This window comes from Aotus nancymaae, unplaced genomic scaffold (assembly GCF_030222135.1).
Source record: "Aotus nancymaae isolate 86718 unplaced genomic scaffold, 86718_ANA_hifiasm-v0.15.2.pri h1tg000033l, whole genome shotgun sequence".
NCBI classification, from domain to species: Eukaryota; Metazoa; Chordata; class Mammalia; order Primates; family Aotidae; genus Aotus; species Aotus nancymaae.
The window spans coordinates 17,854,976-17,881,853 of record NW_026988447.1 but is presented as its reverse complement, the minus strand read 5'-3'; the positions used below and the strand labels follow the sequence as shown (position 1 = coordinate 17,881,853).

At 35.6% G+C, this 26,878-nt stretch overlaps 1 protein-coding gene across 1 annotated transcript in view; it reads right to left on the bottom strand.

The window, feature by feature from the left end:
• The window catches only part of IQCM (IQ motif containing M), a 421,233-nt gene that overhangs the window by 345,989 nt on the left and 48,366 nt on the right, over positions 1-26,878 (bottom strand). The window contains 2 exon segments of the mRNA XM_064383724.1: positions 5,295-5,402; positions 9,547-9,642. Of these exon segments, the coding sequence (XP_064239794.1) occupies positions 5,295-5,402; positions 9,547-9,642 (204 nt within the window).

Sequence of the window (26,878 nt, the reverse complement as noted above, 5' to 3'; positions counted from 1 at the left end):
CCAGTTCCAAAATGGCAGCATAGAAGCAAGCTAGCATAACCCCCTAGAAAACCATAAACAAATGTACAGTGCCCAGATTATCACCAGAAATGTATCAGAATTAGAATACAAAAATTATGAAGACAAGTCAGTACCTGGGGCCACAATGAAGTGAAAAAACTTCATGTAGGCAGTAAAAGAACTGGCACACCACATTGTCCTTGGCACGAAGTGTGCAAAAAATACTCCCCCAAATCACTGTTTTGACACCGGAAAAGTGAGATCAAAGTGGATGACCAGCTTACTCACCATCTTGGATTCCCTGACAGGAGATCTGTCCCTCCCTTAGCCCACAGGAAGCATCATTAGTGCCTGAAAGGAGAAATATCCCTGAGGACAGGCAGAGACAAAGTAGGGATGCAGGACTACCATCTCCAGCCCTGGAAACTGCTCTAGAACTTGGCCAAAGGTCAAATAAGACTGGCTCCTCAGCAGCACCATACTCTGGGAGGTATGTTTCACAGGTCGGTCTAATGGCCACAAACCTTGGCCAGCCTATCCCACTGCTGGGATGGCCACATTGGGATTTCCTGCACTTGGGAAGAGCACCATTCCAAACACTTACTATAGCTGAGACAAACCTGGGCTTAAAGTGCCATCTAGAACTGAAAAGGAGGCAGTTGCCTGGCAGTAAAGAATCTCTAAGAAAATATATCCAATAAAAACCAAAAGAAGCCAGAGAGAGAAGACAAAAATAAATAAAATAATAATTAATAAATAAGACCAAATTAATCTTGCAATGAAAAGACACAGATATACATCTACAAGTAACAACAACAAACAGGGAACCATGAGTTCCCCAAGCAGACAAAGCAAGGATCTAGCAACTGACCCTAATGAAACAGCAATAGGTGAGCTCTTCGACCAAGAACTACAATAATAACTTTAAAGAAACATGGTGATCTCCCAGATAACACAAGAAAGCAATCCAGAAACTTATTAGAGAAATTTAACAGAGATTGAAATAATCTTTAAAAATTAAACAAATCTTGAAACTGAAAAATACATTTGCTGAAGTGAAAAATTCATTAGAACTCTCAACAACAGAAAGGATCAAGCAGAGCAAAGAATCAGCGAGCTCAAATGCAGACTATTTGAAAATACATGGAGAAGAAAAATAAAAAAAGAATTACAAGCAAGAAAGATCACCTAAAAATATAGAAAATTACCTCAAAATACCAAATCTAAGAATTATTGGTGTTTAAGAAGGAGTTCAGCAAGAGCAAAGAGTAGAAAGCTTATTCAAGGAAATAACAGAAAATTTTCCAAAACTTGAGAAAAAGATAAATATCCAGGTACAGGAGGGTCAGAGAACATGACACAGATTTGGCTCAGATAAGACTACTCCAAGGTATATGATAATAAGACTCCCAAAGGTCAAGGATAAAGAAAGAATCCTAAAAGCAACAAGTGAAAAGATACAAATAACACATAAAGAAGGTCCAATTCATCTGGCAACAGACTTCTCAATGGAAACCATACATGCCAGAAGGGAATAGAATAACATTTTCAAAGTGCTGAAACAGAAAAAAAGATTGAAAGCTAACAATATTGTATCCAGCAAAATTACCCTTCAAATATAAAAGACAGATAAAGTCTTTCCCAGACAAGCAAAAGTGGAGATAATTCACTACCACAAGACCCATCTTACAGTAAATGCTAAAGGAAATTCTTCAGTCTAAAAGAAAAAGACACTAATGTGTTTTAAAAATTGGAAGTTATAAAACCCACTGGTAAAATTAAGTAAAAGGACAAACCCAGCATACTATAATAATACGATTGTTATATACAATCCACTCATAAATCTAGTATGAAGTCCAAAAGACAAATCTAGCAAAAACAATAATAGCTAGATCGACTTATTAAAAGATTGATACTGTTCAAAAAAAAAATACAAATGGCCAATAGGTATATGAAAAATGCTCAATGGAGACATGTGAATCAAAACTACAATGAAATGTCATATGACCCCAGTTAAAATGGCTTTTATCAAAAAGACAGGCAACAATAGATGCTGATGAGGATATGAAGAAAGAGAAACCCTTATACACTGTTGGTGGGAATGTAAATTAGTACAGCCATTATTCTGAACAGAATGAAGTTTCCTCAAAATTTTGAAAAACAGAACTACCGGATGACCCAGTAATTCCACTACTGGGTATCTTTAAAAAAGGAAATGAATATATCAAAAAGATATCTGCATTCCTATCTTTATTGCAGCACTATTCACAATAGACAAAATATGGCATCAACATATGTGCCCATCAACAGATGAGTAAAGAAAATGTAATATATATTATGCACAATGGAATATGATTCTGCCATAAAAAAGAATGAAATCCTGTCATTTGTAACAACATGGCTAGAACTGGATGGAGGTCATTAAGTGAAATAAGCCAAGCACAGAAAGATAAATACTGTATGTTCTCATTCATATGTAAAAGCTTAAAAAAAAAAAAAAAAAAAAAAAAGTGGATCTCAAAGACAAGACAGATTTGTGGTTATAAGAGGCCACGAAGGGCATGGAGGAGAAAAGATGAAACAAAGTTGATTAATGGATATAAATACATGGGTTGCTAGAAGAAATAAGACCTACTGTTAGATAGATCAGCAGGGTTACTACTGTTTACAATAATGTATTGCATGTTTCAAAATAGCTAGAAGAATGGAAATGGTTTTATCGTAAAGAAAAGACAAACATTTATGGCAATGGATGTCCCAAGAACACTGATTTGATCTTTACAAATTACATGAATGTATTAAATAATTATGTGTATCCCCAAACTATGTACATGTATTATACATCAATTGTAAAAAAAAAGAATCAGGTGATTATAATTTGAGTTCAGTAGATTATCATGTACCCCAGGGAAAACTGTAATATCTACATTTCTTACTATTTACATATTATCTTATTAAATAGAGCTCAGTTACTATGTCAGATCTTCATTGAAGCTATAACTTATTACACAGAGTTATAATAATAATGTGGAGAATAAGCTTTGTTGTGCAGACTTTTTAGACTATAGCCTTAACATGAGCTGAAAACAAGGATAAAAAGTATTCATTATTTTTCACCAAACACACAAAGTATGGACTACTCTTAAATTATTCCAAAAAGTAAACATTTTTCACATTTTACTAATAGCTTACACAAAATAAGTTGCTGGCCACAATCTTTCAGATATTTCTAGCCTTACTTTAAATATGTGTAATTATGAAAGAGTCGTGTGGCTGAAAATAAAACAAAAACTTCACAAATAACAAATCAGTGAAAATCCTTATTCTTATTTGATTAAAGATACATTTCATTTTAAAGGAAAAAAGACACCTACCCTATAACATTTAGAAAGAATGATTTTTATTGTAAAATTTTTTACTTTTTCAACATATTCAAACTTCCAACTGTCCATGAAGTTATATGGGTATTGAGACTTATAATATCATAAAATGAATAATCTCCTCAACAATTTGTTTTTAAAGCATATAAACTAAACTGCATAACATTTTATTTATTTTGATGATATCTCCCCAGTCTACATATAATCAGTTTTTAAAAAGAACTGTAAAAGCTAATATCTAGTATTTTCTCCATTTTCTTTTCTTTAGCAGTTATTGAGTTTTAGCCTACTATGCAAAGACAGGCACACAGATAATACTGTAGTATACTTCACTTGGGTGGTTTTTCCTTTTTAATTTACATTTATTCATTCATTTGACATATTTTTTTAGTGCCTACTATTCATGTGTCATACATTGTAATAAGTATGAGGAGTCTTTTAGCTTCTATAAAGTTATGGTTCAATTAATAAACATTTCACATTTCAGCAGAACATTTTTGCATGGGTAGAACCTTTAGCAAATTTCAAAACTTATCACATGGGTGACTACCAATTCTGCCAGCCTTTTCCATTCACAATTTCATAATAATCTGTAGCTAATAACCGGGATTCTTTCAACAAATATTTTAGAAACATTTTCTATCTTTTGTTTAGCATTAAATGAACTATGGCCTAGCACCTGTATATAAGCTCCATAAATACAAAAAAATAAGACTTAAATGAATTTCAACATCCAAACTAAAGCCATGAGAATTGCCAAGTCCTTCAAAGAGCTAAAAAGCTTCTCCGCAAAATGATGACACAAATGATTCATCTGAGGTGGATGATACTTGAAGACAGAGGCTTTTATCAACCCTTAGATCATCCTGAATATACTCTAAGTGTCACAGAATAAGTAGAACTTTAGCTTACAGTAAAGAGCTATAGAACACAGCTTTCAGGGAGGTCTGATTTCAAGAGTATTATTTATTAAAACTATTACACCCATTAGACCCTAGCCTTGTATGAATATTTGCCTACATTTACTTCTACACATGTATATTCAGTTCTAGAATCAATTGAGACCCACACATTATTGTATTACCCTAGGATCTCAAATTATCTAATAAAGCCTTAAAAGAATTTAAGCTATGAACCAATGTAACAATCAAAATTGTAAAACACATCTATTGCATATCTTCAACATTCTGACAGTATATTCACAAATTTTAGTTTTGGTGAATATTGACTGGAATAATGAAAATGTAATTCATAGAATTGGTTTGGAAGTGTGAGCTTCCATTTAATACTTGAATTCCTTCTATAATAATTCAAACAAATAAATGCTCATAAAATTATAAAGGACATCATATGCAAAAGTGCCTTGAGAACCCAAGGAGGGGTTTATTCAGCAAACTTTTAAAAATCTCTTCTGAAATCAATAAAAGTCCCACTTTACAGAAGAGTTTTCCTTTAATGACAGCCTGTAGCTCATGAGTAACAAGTTAAAAAGACGGAAAACTACAAAAAAGTTGCTTTCAATCAATAGCCCCCTAGGCCTTTAAGCAGTTCAAGTTCCAGAGAGTTTTTCAATCACACTTAAGGGACTTTAAAGAATCATCTATAGTCTCTTTTAAAGATCTGTATGTATTTTTTAAAACAACAATAACTCAACTGTAAATAAACAAGAATTTGTCTTCATAATTTACTATAACCTCCATATTTTTAAAAATCCAATCTCTCAATTTCAGATAAAAGAGTGGAAAACTAGTTATTAGTAGTTGTTTACAAAGTCTGCTTATCTTTGATACAGTATGTGAAATGAAAATAAAGAAAATAACTCTGTTCAATAATAGTTCTTTGTTTTTGCATTTAAATGAATGCAAAATAATGAAAATCGATGTGCTGCTGTCAACATTTATGTACAAGACTCACCAGGTTCTTTCAGAAGTTCCGAGGTAGAGGTCCTGGGTCGTAAGTAAAGATGGACAGGAAAGGGATAGAGTAATTCCAACATTCTGTTTCCAAAACATGAAGGTAGATCTTTAAGTGATTTAATAATCCCTATTTTGTAATACAAATCTTCAACACTAAAGTTATAGTATTAAATGCTAATCACAGAAAACCACTTGTCCTTGGTCAATAGGACTACACCTGTTGTTCCCTCAGTGCATTGCAGAGTAAATATTACTAAACAAAGACAAAGTAATACCAAATTTTGTTGGTTCTGAGATGAATAACAAATAGGAATGTTTGCTTTCCAAATAAGCCCAAACTAGCAAAAATCAGGAAAATGAACGAGCATCATATCTATCTATTTCTTCAGTGTTTTACAAGAGATTTTTTAAGTAGCATGTTTTCCTAACATGATTTGGAGAGCTTCAATCCCAGCAGCTGAATAAAGTCAATTCACTTAGAAACCTTGGAAAATGTGAATAAGCAAAAAGAAAGAAAATTAAAATCTTCTCTAATCTTATCATCCTGATATTTTAGTAATAATTACAAACTCTTCAATGCTTCCTAAAGGCCAGCATTTAAGGCACTATTCTAATCCTTTTTATATGTTTTACCTGATTTATTCCTCAAAACAAGCATGTAGGTATTTACTATTATGATATTCATTGTAAAAACGAAGAAACTAAGACATTTGAGGGTTAAGTAGTATATCATTCAGATTATTCCAGCTAGAAGTGGGTGGGTCAGGATTCAAATGCAGGCAGTAGGACTTGAGAATCTGTATTACTATTTCATATTGATTTCATTTGTCATGATTAGCATGTTAAATATATTTCATACCTTTTCTACATTTAAGTGTACATAAATGCATATGAACTTTTAACCTATTATTTCATACCTAATATATCATGGAGATCTTTATAAATGTACAAAGGTACACGTTGTTATTTTGGCCCATTACATAGAATTTGATGTTATTTTGGCCTATTACATAAAAATCGATTGTATAGATTTTAACATACTGATGGCTTATTTACTAGTCTTCTTCTGTGGGATATTTACTTTCTTGTTGTTTATACACAAGGATGAAAATCTTTGAACATTCATATTTGTGCACCTGTCCAATTATTTCCTTGTGTTACTATAAATGCCTAGAAATGAAAATGTTGGTTCAAAAAATTATATAAATCTTATGTAAATTTCTAGAATTTTAAAACATTTTCCCAGAAAAAAAGCATGGCGTATGAAGGAGGAGACTGTGCAGAGATTTACATTTGGCACATAGTAGGCACTCAGTAAATAGTAAATAAATAACAATAGGATCTATTAATTTAACTGTCACTCATGTGGTCATGCCTATGGAGTTGGCCAAAAGGCTGAGATATCCCTTAAATTGTATCAAGGGAAAATAGAGAGCCTTGAGCACAGCAATCAGTTTTATAAAATTCCTTTTGAAATTCTAGAATGTTTTTATATATCATGAAGAATGGTGCCAAGTTTTATTGATCAGGCATAATTTCCTTCGTTTTCTAATATCTGGTCCATACACTAGTATTATTTAATCTCCAAGTTAGAACTAATTATGTATTTTCAATTATTCCCCATTAATAAAAGATTCTAATGGAAATAGACCATTCAACCACTTAAGCAAAATATTTTACAAATATTAAGATGAAATGGCAGTTGTTTCAATACAAATGTGAAATGCCATGAGGGATTCTATCATTATTTTATAATATCCTCATTCTGTTACTAATTAAACTGATCAAAATAACCTAAACATGAATTGCCATGTAACACAGGAAACTCACTGATCATAAAACTAGGTGAAGAAGTCCAGGCTCACTTGCCTGAATTACGGAATGCATTTACTGAAATACAATTGTCATACTTTCAAATGCACCAAATAATATCAACTAAAAATTAGCACTAGTAAATAACTGATTAATAAATGGAAATTTGGATGGGAAATTTAAATTTAGAATAAACCCATATCTGTCATCATCATAAAAAGAGTATTAATGTAGGACAATCTTTGAACTTAGAATTCAAAGATACATTGAAACACTTTACTTTCTTAAACTTATATTGAAATGGTAGAAGTATTCAATTGTGTTTTCCCTTCATGGGTCAAAAATAGACAAGATTGGAAAAAGGAAGAAATCATATATTTATAAAATTCGATCATGTTCATATTTTGCTCAAGGACATTTCTTTTGTTGGGTCAATATTTCAATAGTCAACCCAAAAATATTATAGTCATCTTAACAATCAGTATTTTCCAAGGCATCTTCAGGATAATTTTAAGTTGTTTATATACAGCTTTCCTTACAGGGGGTCTATTTAACTTAAACAAAAACCTTTTGGGAGTTTCATGAAGAGTTGGGTCATTCATACTAATTAGTCCTACAGACTGTCCCTGAATTGTTAACAATCTCCTACCTAATTTCCCAACTGATTCTATTATCTTTTCTTCTGCTTATATTCTCACTGCTGTTTCCTTATCTTCATTATGTGGTAAACTAGATTTCAAAAAAAAAAAATTGGTCTAGTGACGTTTTATTTGTCTAGTTAAGCACAGGTTTCAAAAAATCCTTAGTCACTACATCCCAAAACACTTATTTGTCTTTCCCACTGCATTCCCATCACACTTTTAACATTAATGAAATGAAGCTAACTGCTAAAGTAAGAAAGAAGTTACCACCATCAACTAGCTATAAATAAAGACAAGGCAGCCCAGGTGTATTGAAGTTCAGGCTTTATATGCCCTGGGCTGTCATTGGAAGTACATGTACTTGCTCTTAATTTCAAAGGGTGTTGATCTTCCTCATTAAGCAGGACATGTTTTCATTAAAAATGGGAAATTAGGGTATCAAGGGACCTTTATCTTCTACTAGTTGCAGAAGAAACAATTCTTTGGGAAATATTCAACTCTCTTGAGAAAGACATTATCCTGAAAGATATTATACCTGATCAGAGGATGATAAGTGCTTCACTTGTCCCTAAAACATTATTATTCTGCTATGGCTTATCAGCCTCATCTAAAGATACTGAAAATGATTTTCAAATGAATTCAGTTAATCTTTTCAGTTAGTAAATGCTGACTTGAAATTCTAAACAATTTGGCTAAATTGCTGTATTAACTACTCTTTTAGGAGCTACCACTCTGCCAGACCAACTTGGATCTTGAGTTAAAATGGATAACTCAAAGGCAGAAAAGAAATTTATTAAAACTGGTAAATTTCCAATACAATAATTTATTTTCTTTGAATTATTATCTTCCCTTATCTTGGGTATAACCAAACCTTCAATAGTAACGTTGTGTATATATTTCATTCTTTCAAATTTGAGTACTGTATTACACTTAAGCCAAGAAAGTGGTCACCCTGAGCATGGATCTTCTAGTGTTAAGCACACAGTTCACAACTTAAATGTTGGAAGACCCACAAAGTTCTTCATAGCCTTGCCAGCATTTCCTCAACTAACTTATGGCTGTGCCAATTACCCCAAATTTCTGACCATGTCATAATTTTAATGAATTATTGTAAAACAAGCCACTGAAAAGTACATTTTAGCAGAGAAGCATTTACTGTCTATAAGTATACATGTTCTTACAAAATATGTGCTGAAGGGCTTAGAGGTTCTGTCTGTAGCTTCAGGGCCAACTACTGTGTATGTAATTTTAAAGTTATCTGGAAGACGATTATGCTATTTCATGCAATAATTAGGAAAATGAACTGACCCATCTCCAGACACTTTTGGAAAGCAGAGGCAATGCTCAAAATTCCTGTATTCAAACTATGTTCTGTAAAAACAGCCTCACCTTCTGTTATAAAAAGACTAACCTTTAATTATTAGATTTAGAAAGGAAAATTATAACTTACTCTGCTCCATAATTGCTGCAGATGAGTTATTAAAATTCTAAACTTATGTAATATTATCATAAAATATGGCATTTTTTCTCAGGAAAGCCACAAATTGGATTCAAGCTTATGCACTGTAAAACCCAGATGGTTTACTTAACTACTCAGACATCCTTCAGTTCAAAAGTTAACTGAACTGAAAACTAAAATTTTGAAAATTGATACGCTTTGAGGAACGCAAGCAGAACAATAAATTAGCTTCATGTATGGAGTGTTAAGAGATAGACTTGAGAGGCCATGATAATTGGTCAGGGAATATTGGCAAATTAGAAGAAAATATACAGTTTCTATAGGTTAGCTAATTATACATTACCTGGACTCCTCAAAGTGCTGGTGCTTTGCTGTCTCCATTTTCTTACTCACTGGTTCAATCTTAGTCATGATTTTGTCCAGTTTAACTTGTCCTGAAATGTTTTTTAAGTTTTACTTGCATAGTATTAGTTTTCAAATTACAAATACATTTTTCAAATTCAATTGCAAATCACAAATTTTTCATAAAAAGAGCTGTAATTTTTTAAAATGCTACTAACACAGAGATACTAAAAAACACAATTGAGCAGTTTTCTTCACTTCATGCTACTCAGATGCTTTGCAATTAGTAAACTTTAGGACTGAAAAGTACAGTGCAAATGAACTGCATATATCAAAAAGGAGATTGCTCTAAGAGAAATGGCTGTAACAGCATAGCACATATGGATGAATACAAACAACCTCATTTATACATATCAGTGTTATTATAATCATTGTCATCACAAAGCTTACTTTTTACAGAAGGGGCTGCTACTTTAAAATAATTTGGAAAATCATTAGTTCCTGTAAATAGGCACACTGAGTGCTCCAAAAATCTCATTATTTGATAGAGTAAGACTAAATTCCACAAAAGGCAAAGGTTCTACATTTTAAAAATCTAATTGGAGAGACACAAGATGGCTGAATAGGAACAGCTCTGGAGTGCAATTCCAAGCAAGAACAACACAGAGGGTGAGTGATCACTGCATTTCTAAAAGAGTTTTTACCGCCCACAGACCAGGAGATTCCCAGGCTGAAAAGTGCCACAAGTTTCCAGCATGGCTGTTTCAGCTGGCACCATGGGTATCCACACTAAAACTCACACAAATCTGGGTAGCCATTTCAACTGGCACCTGGAATGCCTGGGAGACAGAGCCGCCCATTCCACTGAAAAAGAGGGGGCTGAAACAGTGAGCCAGGAGATCTGGTTAAGCAGGTCCCACTCCTACAAAGGTCAGTAATCTGAAACACTCTAGATTGAGAGTTTCGCAGCATGCGCAGCTGGACCTGGGATGGTCCAGCTTGGTGTGGGGAAGGGTGTCCGCCATTACCAAGACAGTCCACTGCTAGGGAGGCAGTCCACCACTACTGAAGCAGTCCACCACTAGTGAGGCAGTCTGCCATTACTGAGGCAGTCTGCCATTACTGAGGCAGACTTCCATTACTGAGGCAGTTCTAACTGTACCTCTGTAAACAAAACCACAAGGAAGTTTACACAGCAACTGGACAGAGCCCATGGCAGCTCAGCAATGCCTCTGACTAGACTACCTCCTTGCTGGGCAGGGCATCTCTGAAAAAAGGCAGCAGCACATCAGGAGCTTATAAATAAAGCCCCACCTTCCCACAACAGAGCACCTGGGGAAAAGGCAGTTATGAATTCTGCTGCAGAGACTTAAACATACCTGCACAGCAGCTCTGAATGGAATAACGGAGATTCCAGCACAGCACTTGAGCTTCTATAAGGGACAGACTGTCTCCTCAAGCAGCTCCCAACCCCCATATATTCAAAGAGACACCTCAGAAGAGAGCTCAGGCTGACATCTGGTGGGTACCCTTCTGGAAAAAAGATAACAGAAGAAGAAACTGGCAGCCCTTACTGTTCTGCAGCTGCTACAAATGATCCCCAGGCATGCACGCTCTGGAGTGGACCTCCAGCCATCCTACAGCAGAGGGGCCTGACCGTTAGAAGGAAAACGAAAAAACAGATAGAATAGCTTCAACATCAACAAAAACGACATCCACTCAGAGACCCCATCCGAAAGTCACCAACTACAAAGACCATAGGTAGATAAATCCACAAAGATGGTAAGAAAACAGCCCAAAAAGGATGAAAACACCAAAAACCAGAACAGATCTCCTCCTCCAAGGGATCACAACTTCTCACCAGCAAGGGAACAAAGCTGGATGGAGAACAAGTCTGATGAATTGACAGAAACAGGCTTCAGAAGGTGGGTAATAACAAACTTCTCCAAGCTAAAAGAACGTGTTCCAACCCAATGCAAAGAAACTAAGAACCTTGAAAAAAGGTTAGAAGAAATGCTAACTAGAATAAACCGCTTAGAGAAGAATACAAACGACTTGATGGAGCTGAAAAACACAGCACAAGAACTTCACGAAGCATATACAAATTTCAATAGCCGAATCAACCAAGCAGAATAAAGGATACCAGAGATTAAAGATCAACTCAATGAAACAAAATGAGAAGGCAAGATTAAAGAAAAAAGAGTGAAAATAAATGAACAAAGCCTCCAAGAAATAAGGGATTATGTTAAAAGACCTAATCTATGTTTCATAGGTGTACCTGAATGTCACGGAGAGAATGAATCCAAGCTGGAAAACACTCTTCAGGATATTACCCAAGAGAACTTCCCCAACCTAGCAAAGCAAGACAACATTCAAGTCCAGGAAATACAGAGAACACCACAAAGATATTCCTCAAGAAGAGCAATCACAAGGCACATAATCGTCAGATTCACCAGGGCTGAAATGAAGGAAAAAATACTAAGGGCAGCCAGAGAGAAAGGTCAGGTTACCCACAAAGGGAAGCCCATCAGACTCACAGTGGATCTCTCAGCAGAAACCCTACAAGCCAGAAAAGAGTGGGGCCAATATTCAACATCCTTAAAGAAAAAAACTTTCAACCTAGAATTTCATATCCAGCCAACTAAGCTTCATTAGCAAAGAAGAAATAAAATCCTTTACAGACAAGCAATTGCTGAGAGATTTCGTCACCACCAGGACTGCCTTACAAGATCTCCTGAAAGCACTAAACATGCAGAGGAACAACCAGTACCAGCCACTCCATAAACATACTCAATGGTAAAGACCATCGACACAATAGAGAAACTGCATCAACTAACAGGCAAAACAACCAGCTAGCATCAAAATGGCAGGACCAAATTTACAAGAAACAATATTAACCTTAAAAGTAAATGGGCTAATGCTCCAATCAAAAGATACAGACTGGCAAATTGGATAAAAAGTCAAGACCCATCAGTGTGCTGTATTCAGGAAATCCATCTCATGTGCAAGGACACACATAGGCTCAAGATAAAGGGATGGAAGAAGATTTACCAAAAATTGAGAGCAAAAAAGCAGGAGTTGTAATCAGAGTCTCTGATAACATGGACGTTAAACCAACAAAGATTAAAAGAGACAAAGAAGGATATTACATAATGGTAAAAGGATCAATGCAACAAGAAAAGCTAACGATCCTAAATATATAGGTACCCAATACAGAAGCACCCAATACATAAAGCAAGTTTCAGAGACCTACTAAGAGACTTACAGTCCCACACAATAATAGTGGGAGACTTTAACACTCCACTGTCAATATTAGACAGATTGAGACAATAATTAACAAGGATATCCAGGACTTGAACTCAGATCTGGACTAAACAGACCTAAAAGACATCTACAGAACTCTCCACCCCAAATTCACAGAATATACATTCTCAGCACCACATCTCACCTACCTTAAAATTGACCACATAATTGGAAGTAAATCACTCCTCAGCAAATGCAAAAGAACAGAAATCATAACAGTCTCTTAGACAACAGTGCAATCAAATTACAACTCAGGATTAATAAACTAACTCAGAACTGCACAACTTCATGGAAACTAAACAACTGTCTCCTGAATGTTGACTGGATAAACAATGAAATAAAGGCAGCAATAAAGATGTTCTTCGAAACCACGCAAAATGAAGACACAACGTACCAGAATCTCTGAGACACATTTAAAGCAGTCTCCAGAGGGAAGTTTATAGCAATAAATACCCACATGAGAAGTGAAGAACAATCTAAAATCAACACCCTATCATCAAAATTGAAAGAGCAGGAGGAGCAAGATGAAAAAAATTCAAAAGCTAGCAGAAGACAAGAACTAACTAAGATCAGAGCAGAACTGAAGGGATAGAGACATAAAAAAAAAAACCCTTCAAAAAATCAATAAATCTAGCAGCTGCTTTTTGAAAAGATCAACAAAATAGACAGACCACTAATCAGATTAACAAAAAAGATGAGAGAGAAGAATCAAATAGATGTAATAAAAAACGATAAAGGGAATATCATCACCAATTCCACAGAAATACAAACTACCATCAGAGATTACCACAAACAACTCTATGAACACAAACCAGTAAACCTGGAAGAAATGGATAAATTCCTGGACACTTGCACCCTCCCAAGCCTAAACCAGGAAGAAGGTGAAACCCTGAATAGACCAATAGCAAAGGCTGAGGTTGAGGCAGCAGTTAATAGTCTACCAACCAAAAAAAAATCCAGGTACAGATGGTTCACAGACAAATTCTACCAGATGTACAAAAAGAAGTCGTACCACTCCTTCTGAAACTATTCCAAACAATACAGGAGGAGGGAATCCTTCCCAAATTATTTTATGAGATCAACATTATCCTGATACCAAAACACAATAGAGACTCGACTGAAAAATAAAACTTCAGGCCAATATCCATGATGAATATAGATGCAAAATTATTCAATAAAATAGTGGCAAATTGATTACAATAGCACATCAAAAAGCTTATCCATCACGATCCCAGGGATGCAAGGCTGGTTCAACATACACAAATCAATAAACATAATCCATCACATAAACAGAATCAATGTCAAAAAACACATTATTATCTCAATAGATGCAGAAAACACCAACAACAAAATTTAACAGCTCTTTATGCTAAAAACTCTAATAAACAAAGTGTCAGTGGAACGTATCTCAAAATAACAAAAGCTATTTATGACAAACCCACAGCCAATATCATACTGAATGCGCAAAAACTGGAAGCATTCCCTTTGAAATCTGGCACTAGACAAGGATGCCCTCTCTCACCACTCCTATTCAATATAGTATTGGAAGTTCTAGCCAGAGCAATCAGGCAAGAAAAGGAAATACAGGGTATTCAATTAGGAAGGAAGAAGTCAAATTGTCCCTATTTGCACACGACATGATTGTATAATTAGAAAACCACATTTTCTCAGCCCAAAATCACCTTAAACTGATAAGCAACTTTAGCAAAGTCTCAAGATACAAAATCAACGTGCATAAATCACAAGCATTCCTATATGCCAATAACACACTTAAAGAGAGCCAAATCCAGTACCATTCACAATTGCTACAAAGATAATAAAATACTTAGGAATACAACTAACAAAGGATGCAAAGGACCTCTTCATGGAGAACTACAAACCACTGCTCAAGGAAATAAGAGAGGACACAAAGAGATGGAAAAACATTCCATGTTCATCGTTAGGAAGAATCAGTATTGTGAAAATGGCCATATTGCCCAAAGTAATTTACAGATTTGACTCTATCCCCATCAGCTACCAATGACCCTCTTCACAGAATTGGAAAAAAAAAACACCTTAAACTTCATAAGGAACCAAAAGAGAGCCTGCATAGCTAAGGCAATCCTAAGCAAAAAGAACAAAGCTGGAGGCATCATGCTACCTGACTTCAAACTATACTACAAAGCTACAGTAATCAAAACAGCATGGTACTGGTACCAAAACAGAGATATAGACCAATGGAACAGAACAGAGACCTCAGAGGCAATGCCATACATCTACAACCATCTGATATTTGACAAATCTGATAAAAACAAACAATGGGGAAAGGATTCCCTATTTAATAAATGATGTTGGGAAAACTGGCTAACCATGTGCAGAAAGCAGAAACTGGACCCCTTCCTGACAGCTTACACTAAAATTAACTCTAGATGGATTAAAGACTTAAACATAAGACCTAACACCATAAAAACTCTAGAAGAAAGCCTAACAAATACCATTCAGGACACAGGCATGGGCAAGGACTTCATGACTAAAACACCAAAGGTATTGGCAACAAAAGCCAAAATAGACAAATGGGACCTAATTAAACACCAGAGCTTCTGTGCAGCAAAAGAAACAATCATTAGAGTGAACAGGCAACCAACAGAATGGGAAAATATTTTTGCCATCTACCCATCTGACAAAGGGCTAATATCCAGAATCTTCAAAGAACTAAAACAGATTTACAAGAAACAACCAAACCCATTCAAAAGTGGGCAAAGGATATGAACAGGCACTTCTCAAAAGAAGACATATATGAGGCCAACAAACATGAAAAAATGCTCATCATCACTGGTCATTAGAGAAACGCAAATCAAAACCACATTGAGATACCATCTCATGCCAGTTAGAATGGTGATCATTAAAAAAACTGGAGACAACAGATGCTGGAGAGGATGTGGAGAAATAGAAACACTTTTACACTGTTGGTGGGAGTGTAAATTAGTTCAACCATTGTGGAAGACAGTGTGGTGATTCCTCAAGGATATAGAAATAGAAATTCCATTTGACCCAGCAATCCCATTACTGGGTATATACCCAAAGGATTATAAATCATTCTATTATAAAGACACATGCACACATATGTTCATTGCAGTACTGTTGACAATAGCAAAAACATGGAATCAACCCAAATGCCCATCGATGATAGACTGGACAAGGAAAATGTGGCACATATACACCATGGAATACTATTGCAGCCTTAAAAAACAATGAGTTTGTGTCCTTCATAGGGACATGGATAAATCTGGAAACCATCATTCTCTGCAAACTGACACAAGAATAGAAAATCAAACACCACATATTCTCTCTCATAGGCAAGTGTTGAACAATGAGAACACATGGAAACAGGGAGAGGAGCATCACACACTGAGGGCAAAGGGAGGGACAGTCAGGGATGGAGAGGTTGGGGAGGGATAACATGGGGAGAAATGCCAGATATAGGTGATGGGTGGCAGCAAACCACATTGCCATGTATGTACCTATGCAACAATCCTGCATGATCTGCACATGTACCCCAGAACCTAAAGTACGATTAAAAAAAAATCTAATTCTTTGAATCTAAAGAGAAACTTACATAAGTTTTTTAAAAAATACCCATTACTTTCTGTTGTGCACAGATAATGGAACCAATATATAGTTTGAAATATTATAACAAAAATATTATCAGGTAACTATTGAGCACCTTCTAGCTACTAGCTCAGCTATATTATTAATAAAAGAGAGAGAGAACATATCAGACAAACCCTCTGCTTTAAAAAAATACAAACTAGTTGAATCTCAATGCCAACAAACAGAAGAGCACACTAGACAGAATTATGTAATGTACGTTCAAAATGTGTAACAGAGAACATAAAATTTTTGTAGAAATGCAAAACAGAAGGTTGACATTGATTAATTACAGTTGGCCTTCAGTATCCTTGGGTTCTGCATCTGCAGATTTAAGCAACCACAGATTGACAATATTCAGGTAAAAAAATGTTTAAAAATATAATAAAAATAATTAAATTAAAAAACAATATATTAAAGCTATTTGCATAGAGGTTGCATATCATTTGGTATTATAAGTAATCTAGAGATGATTTAAAGTATAGGAGAAGAAATTGGTACCAATCATTTTGACACTGTTCCACAAGATAGAGAAAAAGGGAATCCTCTCTAATTCATTCTATGAAGTCAGAATCACCCTAGTACCAAAATCAGGAAGGGATATAACTAAAAAGAAAACTACAGACCAATATCCCTGATGAACATACGTGCTAAACTCCTTAACAAAATACAAGATAACCAAATCCAACAATGTATCTAAAAGATAATCCACTATAATCAAGTAGCTTTCAAACTAGGGATACATGGATAGTTTAACATACCCAAGTCAATAAATGTGATACACCACATAAACAGAATTAAAAACAAAAATTACATGATCACCTCAATAGATGCAGAAAAAGCATCTGACAAAATCCAGCATCTCTTTATGATTAAAACTCCTAGCAAAATTGGCATACAAGCGATATACCTCAATGTAATAAAAGCCATCTATGACAAACCCATAGCCAATATAATACTGAATGAGGAAAAGTTGAAAACATTCCCTCTGAGAACTGGAACAATACAAAAGTGCCACTCTTACCATGCCTCTTCAACATAGTACTGGAAGTCCTAGCCAGAGCAATCAAACAAGAGAAAGATAAAGGGCATTCAAATCCATAAAGAGGAAGTCAAACTACACTGTTTGCTGAAGATATGATTGTTTACCTCGAAAACCCTAAAGACTCCTCCAGAAAGCTCCTAGAACTAATAAAAAAAAATTCAGCAGTTTCCAGAAATGAGATTAATGTACACCAATCAGTAGCTCTTCTATATACCAACAGCAGTGCCTAAGCAGAAAATCAAATCAAGAACTCAACCCCTTTTACGGTAGCTGCAAAAATAACAATAAAACAAAATACTTAGGAATATACCTAACTAAGGAGGCAAAAGACCTCTACAAGGAAAACTACAAAACACTGCTGAAAGAAATCACAAACAAATGGAAACACATTCCACATTCATGGATGGGTAGAATCAATACTGTGAAAATGACCACACTGCCAAAAGCACTCTACAAATTCAACACAAGCTCCATCAAAACACCACTATCATTCTTCATGGAATTTTTTAAAAAACTAATTCACATGGAACCCAAAAAGAGCCCACATATCCAAAGCAAGAAAAGCAAAAAGAACAAATCTAGAGCCATCAAACTACATGATTTCAAACTATAGTATAAGGCCATAGTCACCAACAGCATGGTACTGGTATAAAAACAGCCACATAAACCAGTGGAACAGAATAAGAACATAGAAATCAATCCAAATATCTACAGCCACCTGATCTTCAACAAAGCAAACAAAAACATAAAGTGGAGAAAAGACACCCTTATCAACAGATGGTACTGGGATAATTGGTTAGCTACACATAGGAGAATGAAACTGGATACTCATCTTTCACCTCATACAAAAATCAATTCAAGATGGATTAAGGACTTAAATCTAAGATCCGAAACTATAAAAATTCTAGAAGATAACATTGGATAACCCTTCTAGACGTTGGCTTAGGCAAGAATTTCATAACCAAGAACCCAAAAGCAAATGCAATTAAAAACAAAAATAACATAGATGCAAAAATCTTCAATAAAACACTGGCAAACCAATTGCAACAGGACATCAAAAAGCTTATCCATCACAATCAAGTAGGCTTCATTCCAGGGATGCAAGGCTGGTTCAACATACACAAGTCTATAAACATAATCCACCACATAAACAGAACCAGAGACAAAAATCACATGATTACCTCAATAGATGCAGAGAAAGCCTTCAACAAAATTCAACAGCCCTTTATGCTAAAAACTCTCAATAAACTAGGTATCGAAGGAACATATCTCAAAATAATAAAACCTATTTATTGCAAACCTAAAGCCAATATCATACTGAATGGGCAAAAACTAGAAGCATTCCCTTTGAAATCCAGCACTAGACAAGGATGCCCTCTGTCACCACTCCTATTCAACATAGTATTGGAAGTTCTAGCCAGAGCAATCAGGCAAGAAAAAAAAAAAGTATTCAATTAGGAAAAGAGGAAGTCAAATTGTCTCTATTTGCAGATTACATGATTGTATATTTAGAAGACCCCATCATCTCAGCCTAAAATCTCCTTAAACTGATAAGCAACTTCAGTAAAGTCTCAGGATACAAAATCAACGTGCAGAAATCACAAGCATTTCTATACACCAGTAACAGACTAACACAGAGCCAAATCATGAGTGAACTCCCATTCACAATTGCTACAAAGAGAATAAAATACCCAGGAATACAACTAACAAAGGATGTAAAGGATCTCTTCAAGGAGAACTACAAACTGCTGCTCAAGGAAATAAGAGAGGACACAAACAAATGGCAAAACATTCCATGCTTATGATTAGGAAGAATCAATATTGTGAAAATTGCCATACTGCCCAAAGTAATTTATAGATTCAATAATATCCCCATGAGGCTACCAATGACCTTCTTCACAGAACTGGAAAAAACCACCTTAAGCTTCATATGGAACCAAAAGAGAGTCTGCATAGCCAAGAAAATCCTAAGCAAAAAGAACAAAGCCGGAGGCATCATGCTACCTGATTTCAAATTATACTACAAGGCTACAGTAATCAAAACAGCATGGTACTGGTACCAAAACAGAGATATAGACCAATGGAACAGAACAGAGGCCTCAGATGCAACGCCACACATCTACAACCATCTGATCTTTGACCAACCTGACAAAGAAAAGCAATGGGGAAAGTATTCTGTGTTTAATAAATGATGTTGGGAAAACTGGCTAGCAGTGTGCAGAAAGCAGAAATTGGACCCCGTCCTGACACCTTACACTAAAATTAACTCCAGATGGATTAAAGACTTAAACATAAGACCTAACACCATAAAAACCCTAGAAGAAAACCTAGGCAAAACCATTCAGGACATAAGCATAGGCAAGGACTTCATGATTAAAACACAAAAAGTATTGGCAACAAAAGCCAAAATAGACAAATGGGACCTAGTTAATCTCTAGAGCTTCTGTAAAGCAAAATAAACTATCATTAGAGTGAACAGGCAACTAACAGAATGGGAAAAAATTTTTGCAATCTACCCATCTGACAAAGGGCTAATATCCAGAATCTACAAAGAACTAAAACAGATTTACAAGAAACAAACAAACAAACCCATCAAAAAGTGAGCAAAGGATATGAACAGGCACTTCTCAAAAGCAGACATATATGAGGCAACAAACATATGAAAAAAATGCTCATCATCACTGATTATTAGAGAAATGCAAATCAAAACCACATTGAGATGCCACCTCACACCAGTTAGAACGGCAATCATTAAAAAATCTGGAGACAACAGATGCTGGAGAGGACGTGGAGAAATAGGAACACTTTTGCACTGTTGGTGGGCGTGTAAACTAGTTGAACCATTGTGGAAGACAGTGTGGTGCTTCCTCAAGGACCTAGAAATAGAAATTTCATTTGACCCATCAATCCCATTACTGGGTATATACTCAAATGATTATAAATCATTCTATTATAATAAAGATACAAACACACATATGTTCATAGTGGCACTGTTTACAATAGCAAAGACCTAGAACCAAGCAAAATGCCCACTGACGATAGACTGGACAAAAAAAATGTGGCACATATACACCATGGAATACTAAGCATCCATAAAAAACAATGAGTTTGTGCCCTTTGTGGGGACGTGGATGAATCTGGAAACCATCATTCTCAGGAAACTGACACAAGAACAGAAAATCAAACACCACATGTTCTCACTCATAGGTGGGTGTTGAACAGGGAAGGGAGCATCACACACTGGGGTCTGTTGTGGGGGCAAGGGAGGGACAGCGGGGGGGGGAGGGAGGTTAGGGAGGGATAACATGGGGAGAAATGCCAGATGTAGGTGATGTGGGGATGGAGGCACATTGCCATGTATGTACCTATGCAACAATCCTGCATGATCTGCACATGTACCCCAGAACCTAAAGTACAATAAAATAAATAAATAAATAAATGCCTTTTCATAAAAATAGGAAAAAAACAAAGATAAATATTTGGGAATTAATTAAACTAAAGAGATTTTTCACTGGAAAAGGAACAGTCAGCAGAGTAAACAGACAACCCACAGAGTGGAAGAAAATCTTCACAATCTACACATCTGACAAAGGACAAATATCCAGAATCTGCAATGAATTCAAACAAATCAGTAAGAAAAACACAAAAAAAACCCATCCAAAAGTGAGCTAAGGACATGAATAGACAATTCTCAAAAGAAGATATACAAATGGCCAAAAAGTCATGAAAAAATGCTCAACATCACTAATGACCAGGGAAATGCAAATCAAAACCACAGTGTGATACCCCCTTACTCCTACAAGAATGGTCAAACTCAAAAAATTAAAAAACAGTAGATATTGGCATGGATGCAGTGATCAGGGAACACTTCTACACTACTGCTGGGAATGTAAACTGGTATAGCTACTATGGAAAGCAATGTGAAGATTCCTTAAAGAACTAAAAGTAGAACTACCATTTGATCCACCAATCTCACTACTGGGTATCTACCCAATGGAAAAGAAGTCGTTATACAAAAAAGATACTCGCACACGCATGTTTATAGCAGCACAATTTGCAACTGCCAGGTCGTGGAACCAACCCAAATGTCCATCAATCAATGAGTGGATAAATAAACTATGCGTATCATATGTTTTCACTGATATGTGGAAGCTAAGACATGTGGATGCAAAGGCATAAGAATGATACAATGGACTTTGGGGACTTGAGGGGAATGGTGGAAAGGGGATGATGGATAAAAGACTACAAATAGGATACAGTATATACTGCTTGGGTGATAAGTGCACCAAATTTCACAAATCACCACTAAATAACTTATCCTGTAACCAAATGCCACCTGCACCCCATAACCTATGGAAAAAATAAGTAAATTTTTTAAAATAAAATATCCGATCTTTGACAAACCTAACAAAAACAAGTAATGGGGAAAGGAATCCCTGTTTAATAAATGGTGTTGGGAAAACTGGCTAGCTATGTGCAGAAAACAGAAACTGGACCCCTTTCTGACACCTTACACTAAAATTAACTCCAGATGGATTAAAGACTTAAACATAAGACCTAACACCACAAAAACCCTAGAAAAAAACCTTGGCAAAACCATTCAGGACATAGGCGTAGGCAAGGACTTCATGACCAAAACACCAAAATCATTGGCAACAAAAGCCAAAATAGACAAACGGGACCTAATCAAACTCCACAGCTTCTGCACAGCAAAAGAAACAGTCATTAGAGTGAATCAGCAACCAACAGAATGGGAAAAAATTTTTGCAATCTACCCATCTGACAATGGGCTGATATCCAGACTTTACAAAGAACTAAAACAGATTTACAAGAAAAAAACAAACAAGCCCATTCAAAAGTGGGCAAAGGACATGAACAGACACTTTACAAAAGAAGACATACATGAGGCCAACAAACATATGAAAAAATGCTCATCATCATGGTCATTAGAGAAATGCATATCAAAACTACGTTGAAATACCATCTCATGCCAGTTAGAATAGAGATCATTAAAAAATCTGGAGACAACAGATGCTGGAGAGGATGTGGAGAAATAGAAACACTTTTGCACTGTTTGTGGGAGTGTAAATTAGTTCAACCACTGTGGAAGACAGTGTGGCGATTCCTCAAGGACCTAGAAATAGAAATTCCATTTGACCCAGCAATCCCATTACTGGGTATATAACCAAAGGATTATAAATCGTTCTACTATAAGGACACATGCACACGAATGTTCATTGCCACACCGTTTACAATAGCAAAGACCTGGAACCAACCCAAATGCCCATCGATGATAGACTGGACGGGGAAAATGTGGCACATATACACCATGGAATACTATGCAGCTGTCAAAAACGATGAGTTCATGTCCTTTGTAGGGACATGGATGAACCTGGAAACCATCATTCTCAGCAAACTGACACAAGAACAGAAAATCAAACACCACATGTTCTCACTCATAGGTGGGTGTTGAACAATGAGAACACATGGACACAGGGAAGGGAGCATCACACACTGGGGCCTGTAGGGGGGAAATAGGGGAGGGACAGCGGGGGGCAGGGAGTTGGGGAGAGATATCATGGGGAGAAATGCCAGATATAGGTGATAGGGAGGAAGGCAGCACATCACACTGCCACGTATGCACCTATGCAACAATCTTGCATGTTCTTCACATGTACCCCAAAACCTAAAATGCAATAAGAAATATATATATATGGGAAGATGTGCATAGGTTATGTGCAAATACTACACATTTTATCAGGGACTTGGGCATTCTTGGATCTTGGAATGATGGAGGTAGGGGAAGTCCTGGAACCAATTCCCCAAGGATACTGAGCAAAGGCTGTATTTATAAGGTACGAAGCATTGGTTAGCATTTCTTGTGAATTATCTCACATAAGCTTTAACAGTTTTGTTTAGTTTTTCTTTTTGTAAAGTATTGTGATTATTCCCTTTCTCAGGAGAAGCAACTTTCCCAAGATCCTTTAACTTGGAATGTACAGACCTAGGACTCCTTCGTTCTTTATCACTGCGCTCTATGCTGACCAATGGAACTTGTGGGGCTTCAGGGAATTCAACAGTAAAAGTAGGTAATTTCTCCCTTGTTTACTTCAGAAAGTAACTATAAAGCTCAGAGGACACGCTTTGTATAAAGTCATGTGGTATGTTAAGTGATATTATATTAAGGTAAAGGAGAATTTTTGAGTCTTAAAAATAGAAACATTAAAAATATTTGCCATATGCCAAGTGCGCTAATGGCTATATATGGATTATCATGTTTTATTCTTACAGCTACCCCATAAATTAGGTACTATTACTATCTCTATTTTACAGATGAGGAAAAGAAAGCAGAGAAGGTGTGATTCACTTCCCCAAGATTAGACCATTAGCAATAGATAGAGATGATATTTAAACCCAGGCAGATAGCCCCTGGAACCTGAATTCTTAATCACTCTGATGCTCAATATGCCTGTTTGTTTACTGTACTTATTTATAGAATATCTACTTAGCAAAAATCACTATGCTAATTCCTGGGTGGGGAGCAGTGTAGACTATAATGGTTAATAAAGCATTATTACTACCCTCAGTGGACAGCATAACTAACAGTGAAAATCACTGCAGAAAGGTGAAGAAGAAAAAGAATGAGGCAAAAGTGATGAGAAGTGCAATCTGGAGATATAAAGAGTGGATTTTATAGCAATGGTAAAGAAATTAAGCTTGCAATGAAAGAATGACAATCACAGAAGCTAAAAAAAAAAGCATTAGGATTTAGTGAAATTTTTGTTTTGTTTTATTTTTCAAGGCAGGAGGTTTTCAAGTCAGATGGGAAAGAAACCATTATAGATCAAAGGATTGCAGATACTTACATCTGAACATACTTGGAATTGAATAGATAAGCAGGGAACAGATTCACTGCATACCTAGAAAGGATGTGATGAAGTTCACAAGTGAAGGTATTATTTAAAGATAATATTATTTTGAAAGCAATGTTATGAAAATAAATTTTCACTAATGAGGAATTCACATTTGTAAAAATACATATATATGCATAAAATATATGTATATGTATATCTTGGTTTATTTATTTGCAAATGCACAGGAAAGATATGGAAGAATGTATACTACAGCAGAGACAATTAGTACTCACCAAATTATCCATGTGATCCCCTATATTTCCCATACCCCTTTACAATTAGGTTGAGAATACGTGATTAGACTCTGACCAATGAGATGTGGGCATATAAGGTGTGACCCACTACCAGGTCTGGGGATTAAATTCCTCCAGCCCACTCTTTCCCTGCCACAGTGCCCTAAGAAACCTGTGCACCAAATGGCAGAGCTACAAGGTAAACTGTCTATCACACTGTGACTGATGTGAGGGGAAAATAAGTCTTTATGAACCATGAAGCCACAGAGAATCTAGTGTTCATTTGTTACTCAACAGAGCCCAACCTTTCTTGTCTAATATTTACACCAAACTAAGACCATCAAAGGTGTCTATCTTTGGAAGGAAGGGGAAAATGTAGTATTGTGAGAACTTCCCCTTTCAATCCTATCTATGTATGTATTTTTAAAATATTTATAATGAGCTTGTGTTAATAGAATAAGCAAAAGATATGTCTATTTCAGAAAAAAAAAAAAACCTTTTAAATAGTTTTAGTATAATCCATTTACGTGCTAAACTAAAAGCCCTCTATAGTACCGTTTAGCTAAGTCATATTAGGACTGTATCCAAAATAAAAATAAATGCAGATATACTCCTTAAAAAGCAGTATATAGAATTAAAGAAGAGCTCTAAAAAGGTAGCTAAAACATATTAAAATCTACCATTGCTGCAGATAAATGTTTAGATGGAGAATGAGACTTAGTATGTGTCTTTAGGCCAATTATAACATCCCTGAAATTCTAACTATTGCCTTATGTAAAATCTAGTCTCTAAACCAATTTCACCAAACTAGAATTTCAGTTCTGAAATATAAATTATAAATAACTTCTGATTCAAATATTTATTCAAAGAGAGACCAACAGGAAGACCAGGGGGAAAAAACAGAGGTAAAATGATTGATTATTAGAGGTTTTAGAATGAAGTTAGGCAAAAGACATATAAGACATTAAAACTGCCAACCTAGATATGAGCTGACAGGCAACAAAGAAAAACAACAACAACAAAAAAAACCCTGAGCAACCAAGAGACTTCAGTCTCTAACACTACTTATAATGTGTGCCTCAGAGTCCAGCTGGAATTAATCATTCATTCATCTGAGCTCAATCATTTGTTCACCTGAAATCAATCATCCATTCAATTTCCTTCACTTTTGACAATTTTGCCTTTCTCCTTCATGGTCTTATTATGCTTTGACCACCTCCAGCTGTTGTGTGTTCCCCAAAGCTATTTCTTTCCTTGGCTACCTTCTAACCCTTTACTTGGATGATATGGTCCATGACCTTGACTATATTTATCACCTCAATGTGCACAAATCTGTATATATTGTTTAGAACACTTCTGAGATCCAAATCTGAATAACTAACTATCTCTGTCTCAATCTACATGTCCCTCTCACACTTACTGACACTACTATCTATCCATCAGCCTGAAAATCATCTCCATTATTCAATCTCTTTCAATCCCCTTCAATCCTTTCCCACTCATACTCTCTCAATTCAGATCCTTACCATCTTTCATCTGGTACATGAGTAGCTTTCCCACTTGGATTCCTGCATCCAACCATGAAACTCTAACCCACCCTCCATACTTTCCATAAATAATCTTTCATTTCCAAATTATGGAATTTTAAATTATCATTGTTATTGTTTTCTAATTTCATATCACAGTAATCAGAGAACAAGTTTTGTATAATTCCAATCGTTTGAAATTTGTTGACTCCTTTATATACTAATATAGTCAATTTTCATAATGCTTCATATATTCTTTCATTCTTAGGAGCAACATCTTATATCTACCTAATAAATCAACTTATTAATTTAGTTGTTCCCCATTTTGCTAGTCATTTCAAGACTCAGCACAAAGTATGTATTCTAATCTCTCTTAACATCGAAACAATTTGCAGCACTCATTGTTTGGTTGGCCCACCTTCCCTTTACAATCTGTAAACTCTCTGACCATGTGGACTAGGACCGATTCCCCTTTAATCCTCAGCACTTCCTTAGAATACCCAGCACATTCAACAAACGTTTGTTATAAGAATCAATAAATAAAACATTTAATACCTCTTATTCAGTCACACAGATTTTTCAGTATTACTGTTTTATGTTTGACAGTGCCATGGATTATTTCTTTCAATTACTTTCTCAGATACTATAGATACTATATACATACCTCTTTCCACTGATTC